The sequence below is a fragment of the Cydia pomonella genome, chromosome 8 (assembly GCF_033807575.1).
Source record: "Cydia pomonella isolate Wapato2018A chromosome 8, ilCydPomo1, whole genome shotgun sequence".
In the NCBI taxonomy this organism is placed as follows: domain Eukaryota; kingdom Metazoa; phylum Arthropoda; class Insecta; order Lepidoptera; family Tortricidae; genus Cydia; species Cydia pomonella.
The window spans coordinates 4238615-4255880 of NC_084710.1; the positions used below are offsets into that span (position 1 = coordinate 4238615).

The window sequence follows — 17266 nt, forward strand, 5'->3', positions numbered from 1 at the left end:
TAATTCCTGATCACCGATTAAATTTCATTGTGTATAGTGCCGTATCAAAACGTTGCATTAAAAATTAAGCTTTAATAATCTCAAAGTCACTGCATAATACAAACCAGAAATATTTAAAGCAATTTAACTGCGCAAGCATTCTATTATATTCTAATAGCGTAGCTCGCGTCGTTTAAACTAATACAATGCACATTTAGATGTAATTTAAATTTGTTGCTCCCATAACCTTCCACAGTGGTTAAACACAATAAAATTGGTATGCATGTACAATAGAGAATTAGTAGATTTTCGCAACGTCTTCTTTGGCAAGGTCGGGAGATGACACTTACGTCTGGTTGCATCAAATTGCGATTTGCGACACGATCAAAGATCTCTTACTCACTAGACGCAGCGTGCTATACGCGGTCACGCTTGGCCGCTTCCATACTTATTTAATATATTATGATAATATAGCGTGATCGCTCATTTCAATTCCAATTACATTTACCACCCGTAATTAGCTAATATTAAGTTTCAAGAGTAAACATCGTGTTCATGCAGTCATTGTATTGCACTTACCTCTTTATGGAATTAAATAGGCACTTCATTTAACAACTTAATGCATGATTATTCATAATCATATTAAGGTGCAGCGTGAAATCGTGAGGCACGAATGGACACCACGACCTTTACAACATATTCCTTACCTAATTAAAAAGCTATGAACACTTTATTAGGTACCTACGTTTGTCACATCGGCTATTGAATCATTACATGTTGTAGGAGACATTATAAATAAATAAAAAATAATAACTGTTTATTTCGGACCAACATAATCCCTTGTGTTAGTAGAATGTATCCTACTAGCCTAGTGTACACAAATAAAAACAATGCAAAAAAATAAAAAATTAAAAACTAGAATTAAAGACACAATAAACAAAAGAACATTAAAACACTTACAAACTATCCCGACTTTTAGGGCTACTTGTATTATAGTCGTGCTAGCGGCTTATTACTTAAGTATAAAAGTAAAGATGCCTATCTTTAGTGAACAAGCACCTAAACCCTTACTGTCAAATCGTGGGACAAACGATTATTAGCGACTTGTCAACTTTAGTAGACGTTTATGAACAAGGGGGTTAATGTGCAACGGGACACAGGAGCACATTATCATTGACAGTTTAATTGAATATATTGCCAAAACTGAATCATTATTGAGCTTCGACGAGGCATGAATTGAAGGCAAGTGAGTTATGTGTCAAATTACGAGTCGAGCAAGCTCGACCGAATTTTACCTTGCCATACAAACGTACTTTCGTTCTCATTTTAAAACTAAGTGTTGGACTGTAATGATAATAGCATTGTTCGATATACTCCTCAATTAAGCTCTTCTGATGAAGAATGAAGAACTCCAGGATAGTACTATCGTATTTTTTTTATTAACTTAATAACTATATACAGTATTTCTGGTAATATATATATAATATGTGTAGCCGCTTCGGCTGTACGGTGCAGTCTGATGTAGGTACACGGAGCGGGGAGCCGTGACGTATGTGTGTGACGTCATGTGTCGTCAACCGGTCTTCGTAGGAGTACTTATGTTGCGCCAACATCCTCCCGCCTCTTAAAGCCTTGGCTTTAAGCCTTGTCTTCATCAAGGAAGGGGCAGATCCTATTGATGGCTCGTCGAATCGTGCCTTTGGTTGTGAGTATATCCGCAACTCGACTTGCGCCATCACTTCCAGGATACACTGCCTGTATTCGTCCCAATGGCCATTTCAGTGGTGAAGTCGCCTCGTCCTTTATCAAGACCATTTGACCGGGCTTGATGTCGGGGCGTCGCTGCTGCCATCGGGTACGCTGCTGCAATTCGCAGATATATTCTTGACTCCATCTCGACCAAAAGTGTTGCCTTGCTTGCTCAATCCTTGCGTATCTATGAAGCCGATTAGGATTGACATCTTGCAAATCAGGTGCCGGTAGCGAGACAAGGGGTCTTCCAATCAGAAAATGCCCTGGGGTGAGAGGTGCTAAATCGGTTGGAGAGGATGACATGGGACAGAGGGGCCTAGAATTAAGAACTGCCTCAATCTGTGCGAACAACGATGTCAATTCTTCGAAAGTTAAGTGAGTATTGCCTACCACCCTTTTCATATGAAATTTCGCAGACCGGACAGCTGCTTCGTAAAGGCCTCCAAAATTTGGAGCGTACGCAGGCGAAAAATGGAAGACTATTTTATCATCTACAAATGCATCTGACACAGAACTGGAGGCAGCATTGAGAAACTCGCCTATCTCGCGACTAGCGCCTACGAAATTTCTCCCATTGTCACAAAATATCTCTCGAGGCATTCCTCGTCGAGATATGAAGCGACGTAATGCTAAAATAAAATCTTCTGTGCTCAGAGAACTTACAAGTTCCAAATGAACTGCCTTTATCTTAAAATCTATAAAAACACATAGGTAACTCTTATGGAGTTTCGCACCACGACCTTTCCTGTCACTCACAAAAAACGGACCGGCAAAATCAGTACCTACCACCTCAAACGCATATCCAGGTGTTACCCGCTGAGCTGGCAAGTTTCCCATGATTTGCTGAGCTACTTCTCCTTTCATTCTTTTGCAACGAGTGCAATTGTTGTAAGTACGTCTAGCGAGTACTCTGCCATTTAAAGGCCAATAGTGTTCGCGAATGACTGACAGAAGAAGTTGTGGCGGTGCGTGTAATAGTTTGAAGTGGAAATATCTAAATAATAATTTAGTGAATTGATGTTTTGCATCTAGAAGAATAGGGTGTTTTTTATCAAAATCATAATTCGAATTATCTAACCTTCCACCCACTCGAATCAATCCTGAGTCATCGACAAAAGGAGTTAATTTCCCTGATCCAATAATAGACTTTGGATTCCTATCGTAATTAGGAAAGCTTTGTCTTTGTGACAAATAAGCTAATTTTGACTCAGCTTGTTCAAGCTCGTCCACAGTTAATAAACTGTTAGCTTTACAATGTTGTTTATGCAGCAAGCTATTGATGAATCGACACATGTACGCGAATATCCTTCTAAGTTTAAGAAAACTGGAATAATTTGACATGTCGATTATCGGTACTGTCGGTGTTTCAACCCTTGCCGCATATACACGTAACTCAGGTAAGCTCTTTTCTGTCGCTTCAGTTTGCTCTGGCCACCGATCAATTGTATCCTGCAGGAATGCAGGTCCCTCCCACCACAGTGACAACGACTGTAGCTCGTCTGGAAATACACCTCGTGAGGCAAGGTCACTTGGGTTTTGTGCCGAAGGGACATACATCCATGCAGCATCCGAACACTTATCATTTATTTCAGCGACTCGATGCGACACAAAAGTGCACAATTTGTTTGTAGGAATGCGCAACCAACCCAATACAATTTTACTGTCAGACCAAAAATATCTTTTTGCGATATTACAGCGTAACGCTTGCACAACCTTTTCGCATAGACGCGAAACTAATAAAGATGCACAAAGTTCCAATTTTGGGATAGTCGTGGCCCTCAAAGGCGTGACTTTTGTTTTAGCGCACAAAAGTCGAACCGTACAATTCCCTAACTCATCTACTGATCTTAAATAAATACATCCTGCATATGCCTTTATAGAAGCATCCGAAAATGCATGAATTTGAATTTCAACCGCATTTCTACAGCTGGCGTGGCGTGGAATACTTATTTCCTTCAAGTAATGAATATTGTTGACAAATCTGGTCCAGATACAGTTCGGCGCCTGGGGTATTTCTTGATCCCAGTCCAATTTCTGTGACCACAACGATTGCAAAAAGATTTTGCATAAAATAACGCATACACTCAACAGCCCTAAAGGATCAAATATACTTGAAGCTACAGATAGGACGGCCCTTTTAGTGTATTTTACATGTTTATCCAGCAATTGCAACTTTGAACATTTTATTAATATAGTGTCGGCATTTGGGTTCCACTCCACGCCTAGCGTGTTACTTTGATTGGATATTTTCAAGTTATCCTGTTGAGAACTATTTGTCTCCATTACTTCACAGAGAAATTGCTTTGAATTACTTTTTAACTTTCTTAAATTAAAATGAGCTGAACTCAATGTTTTGTTGATTCCTTGATAAAGGCTTAATAATTGTCCTTCATCATCTGTACCAGTTATCAAATCGTCTATGTAGAAATCATGGACAATCACTTCCTTTATCAAAGGATCACTACATTCATAGCCCAGTTGGGCTAGACATCTCGTGCTTAAGAACGGCGCACTTGACGTGCCATAAGTCAAAGTATTCAGGGCTAGATACTTTATGCGTTCGCCTTCATTTTCACGCCATAATATCATTTGAAGATGTCTCTGCGAAGGTTCCACGATTACTTGCCGATACATTTTTTCTATATCTCCTGTAAATATGAAAACGTGCTGGCGAAATCGTATTAGAATAGAAAAAATGTCGTCTTGAATCGTGGCACCAACCATGAGGATATCATTAAGCGAGTAGCCTGAATCAGTCCGAGCTGAAGCGTCAAAGACAACGCGACACTTCGTAGATTCGCTTTGCTCCTTTAAAATTGGGTGGTGGGGCAGAAAATTGGCTTTTTCAGGCTTCTTGCTTTCTGACAAGTGGTTCAGCTGCGCATATTCATTTATAAAATCTACATATTGCGATTTTACATCAGGCTGCCTTCTAAATCTGTGCTCCAAGGAATCAAACCGTTTCCTTGCTATTCTATATGAGTCACCTAGAATATCTGGTTGACTTTTCAAGGGCAGCGTGACGCAAAATCTGCCATCAGCCAAGCGTCGTGTGTTTTGCTTGAAATGTTCTTCGCACGCCTCCTCTTCTGGGGACAACACTGGTGCAGCTGGCACTTCCTCCAACTCCCAAAACTTACTTAGCTGATCGCGTATTTCTCTACTGAAACCACAATGCTCAGTTTTTGTTCTACTACTCTTAGTAGTTAACATTGTTTTTCCTACCACTAACCAACCAAATATTGAATTTTGTAATTTTGGCTTATTGCGACCGAGCTCAATTTGTCCATTGCGGATTAAGTCCCAAAATATCGCACCGCCTATTAATATGTCAATTTCAGCAGGCTTGTACCAGCCTGGGTCTGCTAATGTGATATTTTGAGGGATATCAATATTCGAAATATCCACTTCCTCTGACGGTAAGGGTTTCATTATCTGAGGGAGAATGTAGGCATCAACTTGCGCACACGGTGCCTTAACACTACGATTACGCGCTTGAATAGTTACCGCGCAGTGTTTCTTGACATCAAATGAAATACTTTTAATACCCGTAATGTTGACGTCTATATCCTCACCCTGCATGCCTAACTTCTCCACCAGCGCCTCAGATATAAAATTAGATTGAGCACCACAGTCGAGCAAACAACGTGCCTCATGCATTGCATTTGTTTTCTCGTTCTTAACTAAAATAACTGCAGTAGACAGCAAGACTTCGTTATCGCCGCTGACTGATAATGATATGGGCGCAGACACATACTCCTTCTCACCTCCGTCCTTCTGTTTATCCGACGTCATAGTTTTGTGTAGAAGAGTGTTGTGTTTACGCTTACAAATTACACATGGACTCGCCTTACATTGGTGTGCAAAGTGCCCACCACGGAAACAGTTAATGCACACTTTTAAAGTTTTTATTAATACATTTCGCTCATCGACTGACATCTGATTTAATTTTTCACAGTTATAAATTAAATGATCCCCATTACATACACGACAAACTCGCGCATTATTTATATTTACGTTGCTCGATGTGTTAGAATCGCTCGCCGCGGCAACAAATGATTTTTGCACTTTATCCATTCGCTTATAATTAACTTGCTTATTCTCAGTTTTTTCACTAGTAGTTGTCGCTGAAATCATTTCCAACACATCGGCCCTTTGACGTAAAAACTCATAAAAATTATCTAGAGTAGGTTTCTCCGCTAAGCTATTTCTGTACTCTTCCCACTTCGTGCATGTGGCAGTATCCAATTTACTTGCAAACATAAATATAATAAGTGTGTCCCAGTTGTCTGTTTTTTCCCCTAAACTATTTAAAGCCCTCAAATGTTTCGAAACATGATCAATTAGAAAACGCAAAGACTTATCAGACTCCCTTCCTAACAAAGACACGTTAAAAAGTGACTTAAGGTGAGTGTGAATCAGCTGGCGCTTGTTATCAAATCTATCGCAAACTAATTTCCAAGCAGCGGTATAGTTAGCCGCCGATATTTCCATTGACTGAATAACAGACGCTGCGCTTCCTAATAAGGATGCTTTTAAATATTGAAACTTACAAATATCACTGAGACTCTCATTGTTATGAACAATTGATATGTAAACATCGCGAAACTCTAACCATTTGTTGGTGGAACCATCAAAGCTAGGAAGACGTATGGCTGGTAGACGTACACCACCCGCGTCCGTCCCACTGCGGGACGAGCGCGCGTCGTCGTCCGGGCCCCCATCCAGCGAGGAGCGAGGCTCATTAGCCGCGATCAATTCCTGCGCCTGACTAATTGCGCAAAAGAATAACTTTTCCGTATTCTCCCGCTCACTAAAATCCGACTCGCTAGCTAGTTGTCCGTCCGTTTTAACCTTGGATTCACCCACTTCAATGTTTGTCTGGATCTTATCATATTCGTCAAACAATAATTCCACTTTTCGCAATCTTAATTTAATTTCATTAGAATTTGCCTTAGATACCTGTTTTAATTTCTTAAACTCATCTAAATAGTTCCTAAATATAGTTAATCGACCCTTAATCGATGCTCTTTTCGCCTTCAATTCTGTGTCAGACATATTGTAAACTGATAACGAATATAGGTCAGGCGGTTAAATAAAAAGTGCAATAAATACCTGTTATGTACGATTGCCTTATAAGAAACAGCTATTCGTCTCACCGGCTGATAACCAGAACAATAGAACTCGGCGCAGGCGACTGAGGGGCAGGCGCGGGCGCACGGGGCGGGTAACCTGGAATATTCGGCCGAAATACTATAATTTACGTAAAACAAACCTATATCCAAAAGCTAATGCGATAAGAGATGCGATACAGTTAAGGATAATACGATTAGCAACTTTAATTTAATAATATAAATGCAATATTCAAGCACAAAGGCAATGCAGGTACCTATGTCTCGATAACGGTAAATGGCTTATGCAATCAAAAATCGTACGAGTAATTTGCAATTTTAAAGATCTTTATGTTTATTTCAATGCAGATAGCAACGTAAACAAGGAAAAATATGTAACTTAATGTATTTTAGCGGTAAAACAATAATTATTTTTGTTACTAAGTGCTATTATTATTGATTAAGTGCGTTTAAAAATGCTTTAGCTGGAGAAATAACGCAGTTAAATATATAGAAATGAGATCTGCTCGCACAAACGAAGCTTTACAGGGCTAATACGTTAAAATAGGTAGGATAAGGAACGGGCTAACCTCCCTTTTGTTTCTAGAAGTCGGCTACGGCACACATCACTTTAATGCTCGGCACTTAGGTATCACAATTTCCGGTAGGTATTTCACTCCGCCTTCTCTAGATTCCGGTGGTAATTATGTAGCTCCGTTCTTCTCCCGTAAGTTCTTGTCCAATAGATTGCAGATTCGTGCTATGCATCCACATAGCAACAGTAAAACGGTCGCCAAAATGTTCGATATACTCCTCAATTAAGCTCTTCTGATGAAGAATGAAGAACTCCAGGATAGTACTATCGTATTTTTTTTATTAACTTAATAACTATATACAGTATTTCTGGTAATATATATATAATATGTGTAGCCGCTTCGGCTGTACGGTGCAGTCTGATGTAGGTACACGGAGCGGGGAGCCGTGACGTATGTGTGTGACGTCATGTGTCGTCAACCGGTCTTCGTAGGAGTACTTATGTTGCGCCAACAAGCATGATTCTAGTCCTGTAATTAGTTTATATAGCTCCAGTTTATAAAACAAACGGAATAGAGAAAAAACAAGTGTTTCTATGAAAAACTTAAATTCGCTGTATTTTTTAACTCCGCCACGTCCGCGCCCATGCACGTAATAGTTAAGACCCTTTTTGTTTGTCAGGATGTCGCCGTCGACGGATACGTCTGGGGGGACATCAAACCAGATATACGTTATCCTATTGTAAGTACAGTCTCGTCTGAAAACATCGACACGATTTCAGTGCCAAAATTATGTATTATGGCCCATATATTAGAGCAGTGGATACATATTTTCGGCGCTTTGTCTATATCGATATTTTCAGACGTGACCGTACAAAGTTTCAGAGCAATCTATCTAGTCTTTTTAAAATCTAAAATGAGAGCTTAACTACGTTTGTACGGAGAACCGAGGTTGCTGGGGACCCTTAAATGTTTATGCGGAGTCTTTTCGAGTCAATCTACTCGCCAGATTAAAAATATTTGATTATTCACTATTGCATTGTGCAGGTACATATTTTCACGTGTGATTCGTGACATTACGCCTGTAAACAATAGTACAAAGCTGTATGATAATGACCAATAATTATTCAAAATGTCTGGTAAATCAAATGAACTGTTGAATATGTAAATTGCACTAATGCATATACTTTATTCAGGGTATATAAGTTCACGTCAACCTCACGGATTACATCTTACTTTACTAATATATGAAGAAAAAATATTTTGAGTTGGCACTTAAAGAAATATGTTAATTTCATCTCACTTTGACATTTGTCCGTGAATCTTGCCCGTACTCATATATTTCTACAAGGTGCCCGCGAGAAAACGTAATTTTTTTTACCACGTACCCCTGAGGTCATAAGAAGGAAAAAAAAAGTTATACAAATTTAAGTCAATTCCGCCGAAAAAAATTTTTTTGTTTTTTTTTTGCATGTTGTTGCACATAAAAACATACAAAATAGTACATGTTCTTGGAAAATGTACGGATTAATATGAATAAGTACATTTCCGTTTCCTCGCGGGCACCTTGAATACTGACTCTTCAAAAAAAGATGCTATTGCGAGTATTCTCATATCAATAACTTAATTATTTTAAAACTATAAATGTCGCTTTCACTACATAGTATTACGTCTGAATCTATCAATTTTTTACTCAGATACCTTGTAATTTGGGTTTGCTTCGTCGGGGAGTTACATCTAGATACACACGTTTGTCAACCGATGATAATTATATTAATCGTACAGGCGTATTCTGATTTAATAACAGGTTATAAATTAGATCTGGACTAGTTATTGATCTGATCTAATTCGTAACCTGTTATTAAAATGAGAATATGTCTGTTATATTCACTCATAAATTACTAACTATTCGTAATGTAGAATGAAGTTTCACAGATCGTAGCTTTGTCGTAGCGAGGCCTACGAAACCGTAGCACATTACGTAAGCTGTTGTGATATGATCATATGAGTGCTTTGCATGACGTCCTACTCACGGCCCGATTCGAACTGTATTATACGTCGAATATAAGGTCTAGATACGATATGGATCGGATATGTCAATGGCAAAAGTGACGTTTTTGTTTGAAGAAACGTCACTCAAATCCATATCGTATCTAGAGCAATTTTTTACGTACCTTAAAGTTCTAATCGGTTCGATAGTTAAAATTAAAAACGTTGTCTCTAGCTACTATTAACTATTACTTATAAAACAAGGCTAAAAATATTTCCTGCAACGATAATTTTGTACTGCGTGTATTGTATTGTTGGTATAAACTTAAACGAGGCGTAGGTTTTAGTGGTACGAAACGATACTGAAAGAAATTTTTAATTTACTCTCAACCTTAACAGCAAAATACATTTTAGTTTATTTTCGAGCGGCAATGTTGTATTTCGGACATCGTGATCATCACTTGTGACCGTTGTGACGTCGCGTCATTAATGCGACGTTTTGAGTTAAAACAAAGTAGTGATACATTGCTTGCTGATTTGTTTTTTATGGAAAAATAAAAGACGTCCATTTTTTTTAAACCTATGAAAGTGTGTTGATTAAAGCCTAAACTGACTACCCTTTAATATATGGTCGTATCAAAAATACACGCTGTATAGCTATTCTCGCGCTACTAAGCTCCACGTGCACCAGCCCTCTAACCCAGGGTTAAGCGGTTAAGCCGTTAACCCAGTGTCAAATTGTACTGGTAACCATGGTAACTCCAGGTTTAACCGGTTAACCCCGGGTTAGTGATTGGTGCAAGTGGCCCTAATAGGCTAATAGCGCTTTAATTCGATTAAATTAAATTTATTTATTTCAATAGACAACAATGATCCATAATGGTTAGTAACATTTAAGATTTAAAACTAAGTGTTAGCAGAACAAATACAAAAAGCGAACAGTACAGCAATAAAAAAAACAATCACCTGGTAGCAGTCATGATACACTCAAAATGTCGCACAACAGGTGAGTCGTATCGGCCTGCTACAGTAGCCAGGATGGGGTTGGAGCTGGCCCGCACTCTGCAGAGCAACGAGGCAATCCTCTTTCGTATTATGGCATAGTAGTATACTTGACGCGGCCAATGATTATCCGTATCACAGTTCCTACAATTCACTTTTTGATAGACTTAATTTAAAAAATAATTGATTAAATGGGTTTTTACAGTAATTTTATTACTTAATTGTTACATTTCTTATATAAATGTGTTAAAGTACCAAAGAAAAGTCTAAAAATATTTGACATTGACAACTGTCAATTACAAATATTTTTGGACTTTCTTTTTCTTTGGAGTAACTACTCCATCAATACAAAAATGAACTGTCATATGGATCATCATTGGCCGCGTCAAGTATAGAAACACTGTTTGCACCACCATAAAAATGCGCACACTAAACGCCTCGGCGGAAACCGGTTAACCTCGGCTTAGAGGGATGGTGTAAGTGACGCTTAGCTGTTTAACTGGTTAACCCCGGGTTAGTGGGATGGTGCAACTGGCTCTAAAGGGACCCACTGTTTACTTGTTCGCTGGACGATATCGGCCTGTCAAGTTACTCGCGATTAAAAGCTTTTGCGAATAACTGACTGACAGCCGATATCGTCCGGCGAAGAGGTAATGAGAGGGAGGGTATTCGTAATTGGTAGGGTCACTCCACGCTTTCGATATTATTCTTTATGGTGATTGCTCAGGCGCGAACCTATTGAAAATTTCAAAGCCTCAAGTGGCTCTTAAAACTATAGTTCACGGTCGTGATGGAGTGATGAATGTTATTATTATCATCATGTCGGTATTTGGCTTGTAATTTTGTGTTGATTAGCACTTTCAATGGGATCGCAATCTCAGTTTGAAAACTTATATTGCACATCATCCATTAAAGTTCAAATTGACCTGTCGGGGTCAATTGTATTTTGGTTTTGACATTGGTTTTGACGAATTCTACTTTTAATGTGGGCTTGACCTTGGAAACTGCACATTACCTTTATGTCTGTATTATTAATTGACTAGATTAAATTTGATATTAAGTTTGTCTGCCATTCTAAAATCGTACTTAAGGTAGGTAAGGGACGACCGGTCTGGGCTAGTGGATAGTCACCCTGCCTATGAAGCCGATGGTCCGGGTTCAAATCCTGGTAAGGTATTTGTGTGATGAGCACGGATATTTGTTCCTGAGTCATGGTTGTTTTCTATGTATTTAAGTATTTATAAATATTTATATATTATATATATCGTTGTCTAAGTACCCACAACACAAGCCTTAATGAGCTTACTGTGGGACTTAGTCAATAATATTTATTTACTTATTGAGTAAGAAAGTAAATTGTTTGCAAATAAAGACATTGCAAAGGTCACTTACAAGTTAATTTACTTATATAATTATTTATTTGGTCACGGCTCGTATAGTACGAGTACGTCTACGTCGGTTCCTCTCTCGGTGGCCCTGGCCACCGGCAGTGGTTTTTATATTTTACTTTCATATTCATATTATAAACAACCAAATCCAAGACTTAAAATTAATAAAGGAAAAATAATATGCATTATAATAATAATTTATATATTTCTCTTTTTCTACAGGAATTGGAACGGAACACCAACCAGAGCGAACTGAACACCATAGCTACATACTACTTCGACGGACAGGGCAAGGCGTTAAGGCCGATGGTCGCGATCCTAATGGCGCGCGCCGTCAACTACCACGTATACGGTGAAAACAGGTAGGCCACGTTTGATCCCACTGCGACATATGGAACGCTGGGGCATTCCAAAAAAGTATCGGGTACGTGACGCCATTTTTTAAAGTTTTGATATTTAATTTTTGGCATGATAATTTAGCTTTAAATTCAACGGCATATAATACAGATTTCTGCAGCTTATCTGCCGTACACGTCACGTCTCCGACAATGTAGACCTTTTTGTGGAATGCCCTGCTACGCTTGCATGCTGGTAGAGTAGTATTTAGAAGGATTATCTTTATTTATAGTAAACGTCCCACTCCCAGTGCTCGACACGCGAATGCCCAAAAGATATTACCCCGTTGCCACCTCTGATACTAATGACGTGAGTTTAACCTTTTGAACGCAGCCTATCGTACACGGAGCGTAATCGTGAACCGTGTCGGTACGCATGAACGTTGATATTGGGCTGTAGCCGCGCGCGTCATATGACGTCTTTGGCGGTCAAAAGGTTACAGATGTGATATAGTGAGACTGACGAGCACTTGGACGTATACTTTAGTGTAATGGCTCAGTGTCATTGGTCGATATAAAGCGTGCGGGCCTGCGAAGACTCCACGCAGGCGGTATAACGACTAGTGAAACTCATAATCAATGAGCGGAATTCTTCATAGCAAAAATCAAACTGTCAGAGGGATTGACCTAACTATTTTATCGACTTATCGATGTTACGGAATAATATCGCATTAGGTATCCATAATCAACTTAAAAGATTATTCTGTAACATTTGACCTCTTTGATAAGCAACTTGCATCTCCGTATTAAAGTAAATCATGTCAGCGTCACATATGTCATTTATGTCACTTGAGTTTTCATAAGTGATTTCCGTGCCGTGTTACTAAAATGGTTAATCCTAAAAGAAAACAATAAAAAAATGGATACAGAAAGATTCTTATTTCAGTTTCAAAGAAGATTCTTCCACAATATATTGCTCTAAATGTTACGTTCATTTACATCATAAAAGTATTTTCTGTTTTATTCTTTGCTATTATACCAAAATACAGTGGCGGTCAGCTAATTAGGGACACCTGTGTTTCGTTAAGTGCCAAATATTTATCGATAAGTCGATAAAACAGTTAGGTCAATCCCTCTGACAGTTTGATTTTTGCTATGAAGAATTCCGCTCATTGCTCATACGCGTTTTGGAAATCTCCTGAACCCCGCATGCAAGCCCTATTAACCAATGAAAACAGTTCCTTGAATGCGAGCCCTATGGCATGCGTTATGAAAATCTACTGCACCCCGCACGCGGTCCCTGTCGACTAAGTTATGAAACTAAGCCATGCCATATAATATAATGTGTTGGTGTTTGAGGACTAAGAGAGTTTTCTAGCAGACGAGTAGGTATATATTTTCATTGACATTTAGTTGGGCAGCTAATAATTTCCATAAAAATAAAATAATATTTAACAATCCTAAACTTAGACAGAACCTAGATGAATTCATTATAAACTTGTCCGAGAGCGTCGTTCGAACCATAAATTTGTTACTCATTCGTAATCGATGTAATATGACTCGCAACGCATCTCGTTTCCTATCATCATTCGCTTGCCCTTTTCCCATTCACTGTCGTTCGTCATCTCATCATTTACATTTACACCGTTTTTTTTTCATATAATCTCCAGTCCATCCACCTTTTGTTTGTTTTTTTTTTCCTCTTACATCCTTCCACCTTCATTTCTCATACCATTCCCGTCAGATGACTTTCATCCCTCTGCATCACATGCCCGTGCCATGCATCTTAATTACTATACTAGTTAAAAGTGCTGCGCCAGGCATCGGCGTGTGATGTAAAAATGACATCAAATTGACATCCATTTCTAAGTTCGAATCGACCTATAAGTTTCACCAGTAGTGTTGGTGGGAACTCGAGTCTTTTGAATCCAAATTTTGAAGAACTCGGCTCGTTTAGACAAGACTCGAGGCGGGCTCGACTTATATAGAAAAGACCCAACAAAGGATTCTTTATCGAGTCTTTACTAAGCGCAACTCAAATATTTTTATGGCAAAAAAAAATCATTTTTGGTACAAGCTTTTATCGCTGACTATATATACTTTTCTTTCCACAGGCAAATAATAATCGAGAAAATTCTAACAACCCCAAACACAATTAGATTGCGTTTTTTTATCACTGAGTTCCGAGGAGGTCTCGATAGGCTCGATAGTACCATAATATTGCATTGTCACCCGATTTACATATGTATGCAAGTGTTCAGCTTCATCGGAAACCGAGAAATGGTTAAATTTATCATGCAAGATTTTACCCGTACAAAAATAGTTACATAGGTACATTGCAAGTTTAAATAAAAGCTTGTAAAATCTCGAGCCTTCGAAACAAGACTCCGTTTTTTTTTCGTAAATATTCTCTGAAAAGGGCTGAAGTCTCTATAAAAGAATCGGTTCTCTAACAAGTTGAAAAGAAGTCTAGTTTCGAAGAGAGTCTTAAACAGTGGACTAAAGTACTCAAGTCTTAACCAACACTATTCATCACGTGACTGTTTAGGTATCCAAAATAGTAGATCCGTTTATTTTTAACGTCACCATGATGATAATGTGAATAATTTACGCCAGTTGCTAGCCCAAATGCGTCGACTTCGCCTTTTGTTGTAGGTTTCCCCACTTTTTTGTAGACATGTTGACATTTAACATTTGCATATCTGAACCCGGTATTCGCTTAATATATTCCTGACAAGTTTAAGTAAATTGTATAAAGTTACACACCGGGCCCTCTCGAAAAGGAGTAAGTCTCTGGTTTAATACTGTGTATTTCCTAGAATGACTTAATGAAACTAGGTATTTCATTTTACTGCCTTCACAGTATTGAAAATCGTAGGTATGTCAAGTGCCCTTGTCCTTATAAAACGTATGCATTGCAGATCAAAATATAGATTAATGCATCGGAGTTTTCATCGCACGGTAAGATTATAGTGAGCTATGAACTTGATAAAGTCGATAATAAAATTAAAGTCATACTCAGTCAGTCATTTTAAAATATAGTGCCCTGCAATGATTTTGTGTAATGCCATCTATTACCTATTCGAAAAGCTTGTATTATAGAAATTGTGGTAAATTGTAATGTTAATAAGTTCATAATTATCTCTTATGAAACGCAGCTTCATCCCTACCATCAGTTATATCTCAACAAAATATGTCATTAAAGTCTATTGAGCCAGTCTGCCTGTGACCACGAACGTAACGTCACGTTCGAAACGTCAGGCTATATAATAAACATAAGTTTACGCGATCAAGTCCCGTATTCGTTTTAAAATTATCAATAAAGTATGTGTAACTAGGTGATTTGATTACCTATAAGTTATTAATTTGAAATACAGCAAGAACTATGAAATTCGAATACTTATAACAATAATCACATTTTATTTAAAGGATATTGTTATGTTTTACCATACGCTGAGGGGTGGTTATGTAGGTCATACTGAACAACTTTTACTATGGGACCAACCCCGAAATCGCGAAAAAAAAATCTGCCGTCTCATACATTTTGGTGAATCTTATGTCAAAGTTTTTTATGGAACAGCTGATGAAGCTGATGGATACTTAGAAGCGAATGCTTAGGATTATAAAGGAAATTTAGGGCGAAATTACTGAATGAATATGAATTTAATGTTAATACCGACTCCAAGGCTCACTATAATCTTACCGTGCAATGAAAACTCCCATTCCTATTTATGAGATAACGCACGTCGCACATTTGCATGGATTCAGTACTAATTCTGTTAACATAACACGCGTCGTATTACTGCAAGTTTTGCCATTCGCTTGTTAACACTTAGGCCGAGGAAACTTCAATAGGCCACAAAAAAAACAGTTCACAGCGAATCGCTTGACGCCTGACGCTGGCAACTACCATAAGGGTGTAAAAATCAAATGTATGATAGGTTACGCTCAGTGTCGAGCGAATTTGCTGAGATCGTCTTTTTTGTCGTGATCTTCAACAAATTGTTGACCAAAACAAAAGGTTATTACACAATGATTACCTTGATGATCGTTTAGATCAGCCTGTGCCTATTATAAACGGGTAACTATATAGCAATTTTGACTGTGCTTAATGTAAAAATGAGTGTCAAATTTTCGGTCACCGGATACGCTAATAACCATACAAATTGTCCTGTCTTTAATAAGCAGTATATTTTTATCAAGTCTGCAAGACGTGCCACGTCCGCATACTAATTAGTAATTACGACGCTATGTTTAATCTCGATTCTTGTCGTACTCTATCGCATTCCATTAAGTTTTCATGAATGGTGGTTTGATCGTCTTAGTCAATGAAACTTACTACAGCAAGGACATGCCTTTTTAGCAAAGTTGTTGGTCTGAATAATATCTGGATTATATATTCATTCTCTGGAAGTAATTGAACGTACAACTTTGTGAATAAATCAAATTATTTTATCAAATATTTTGATTTTGATCCGCCACTGGGTTTGATCACCTTCTTTAGTATATTCATATTCATATTATTTATTCATAATATTTATAATATTACATGTCATAATAATAATTCGTATATAAGTGTACATTCGTAAAAGATCAACAACTAATAACTAACTAAAGCTCAACATTCAAAAATTCGTCATAACTGTAGAATGTGTGTTCGAGAAGCCAAGCCTTCAGTCTAGCCTTAAAACATTGCAGCGACGGTGACGAGGTGACTGTCTCCGGTAACCTGTTGTAAACAGTTGGACCCATTATGTGGGTCACCTTATTAGACCTTGCAAGTCTACGTTTTACTGGGACAAGTTGTTTAGGGTTACGCAGCGTGCGGGCAGAGTCGGCGCGTTTTTTATATAGAGTCAGGTTGGTATACACGTAAATAGCGACTTGTTGTATCACTATTGACGGCAAAGTCAATATACCTAGTTCTCTAAAATACGCTTTCGCGGAGGTATCCTGGCTAACCTGTGCCACGCACCGCACGGCTCTTTTTTGAAGACGGAAAACGCGCTGCCAGTCCGCAGCGCGCCCCCATAGCTCCGCGCCATACTGCAGCACCGAATGAATTGTCGCAAAGTAGCAACTTCGTACGACATGCCGTGGTACGACCCGCGCCAGGCGGCGAAGGGCAAAACATGCACCACCCAGTTTACCACACAACTGGTCGATATGGGTCATCC

The 17266-nt window shown here is 38.5% G+C and overlaps 1 protein-coding gene across 1 annotated transcript in view; it reads left to right on the plus strand.

Moving 5' to 3' along the window:
* The window catches only part of LOC133520400 (all trans-polyprenyl-diphosphate synthase PDSS1), an 87390-nt gene that overhangs the window by 39215 nt on the left and 30909 nt on the right, over positions 1-17266 (plus strand). The window contains exon 3 of the mRNA XM_061854791.1: positions 11977-12116. Coding sequence (XP_061710775.1) covers positions 11977-12116 — 140 coding nt within the window. The remainder of the gene's footprint in view (positions 1-11976; positions 12117-17266) is intronic.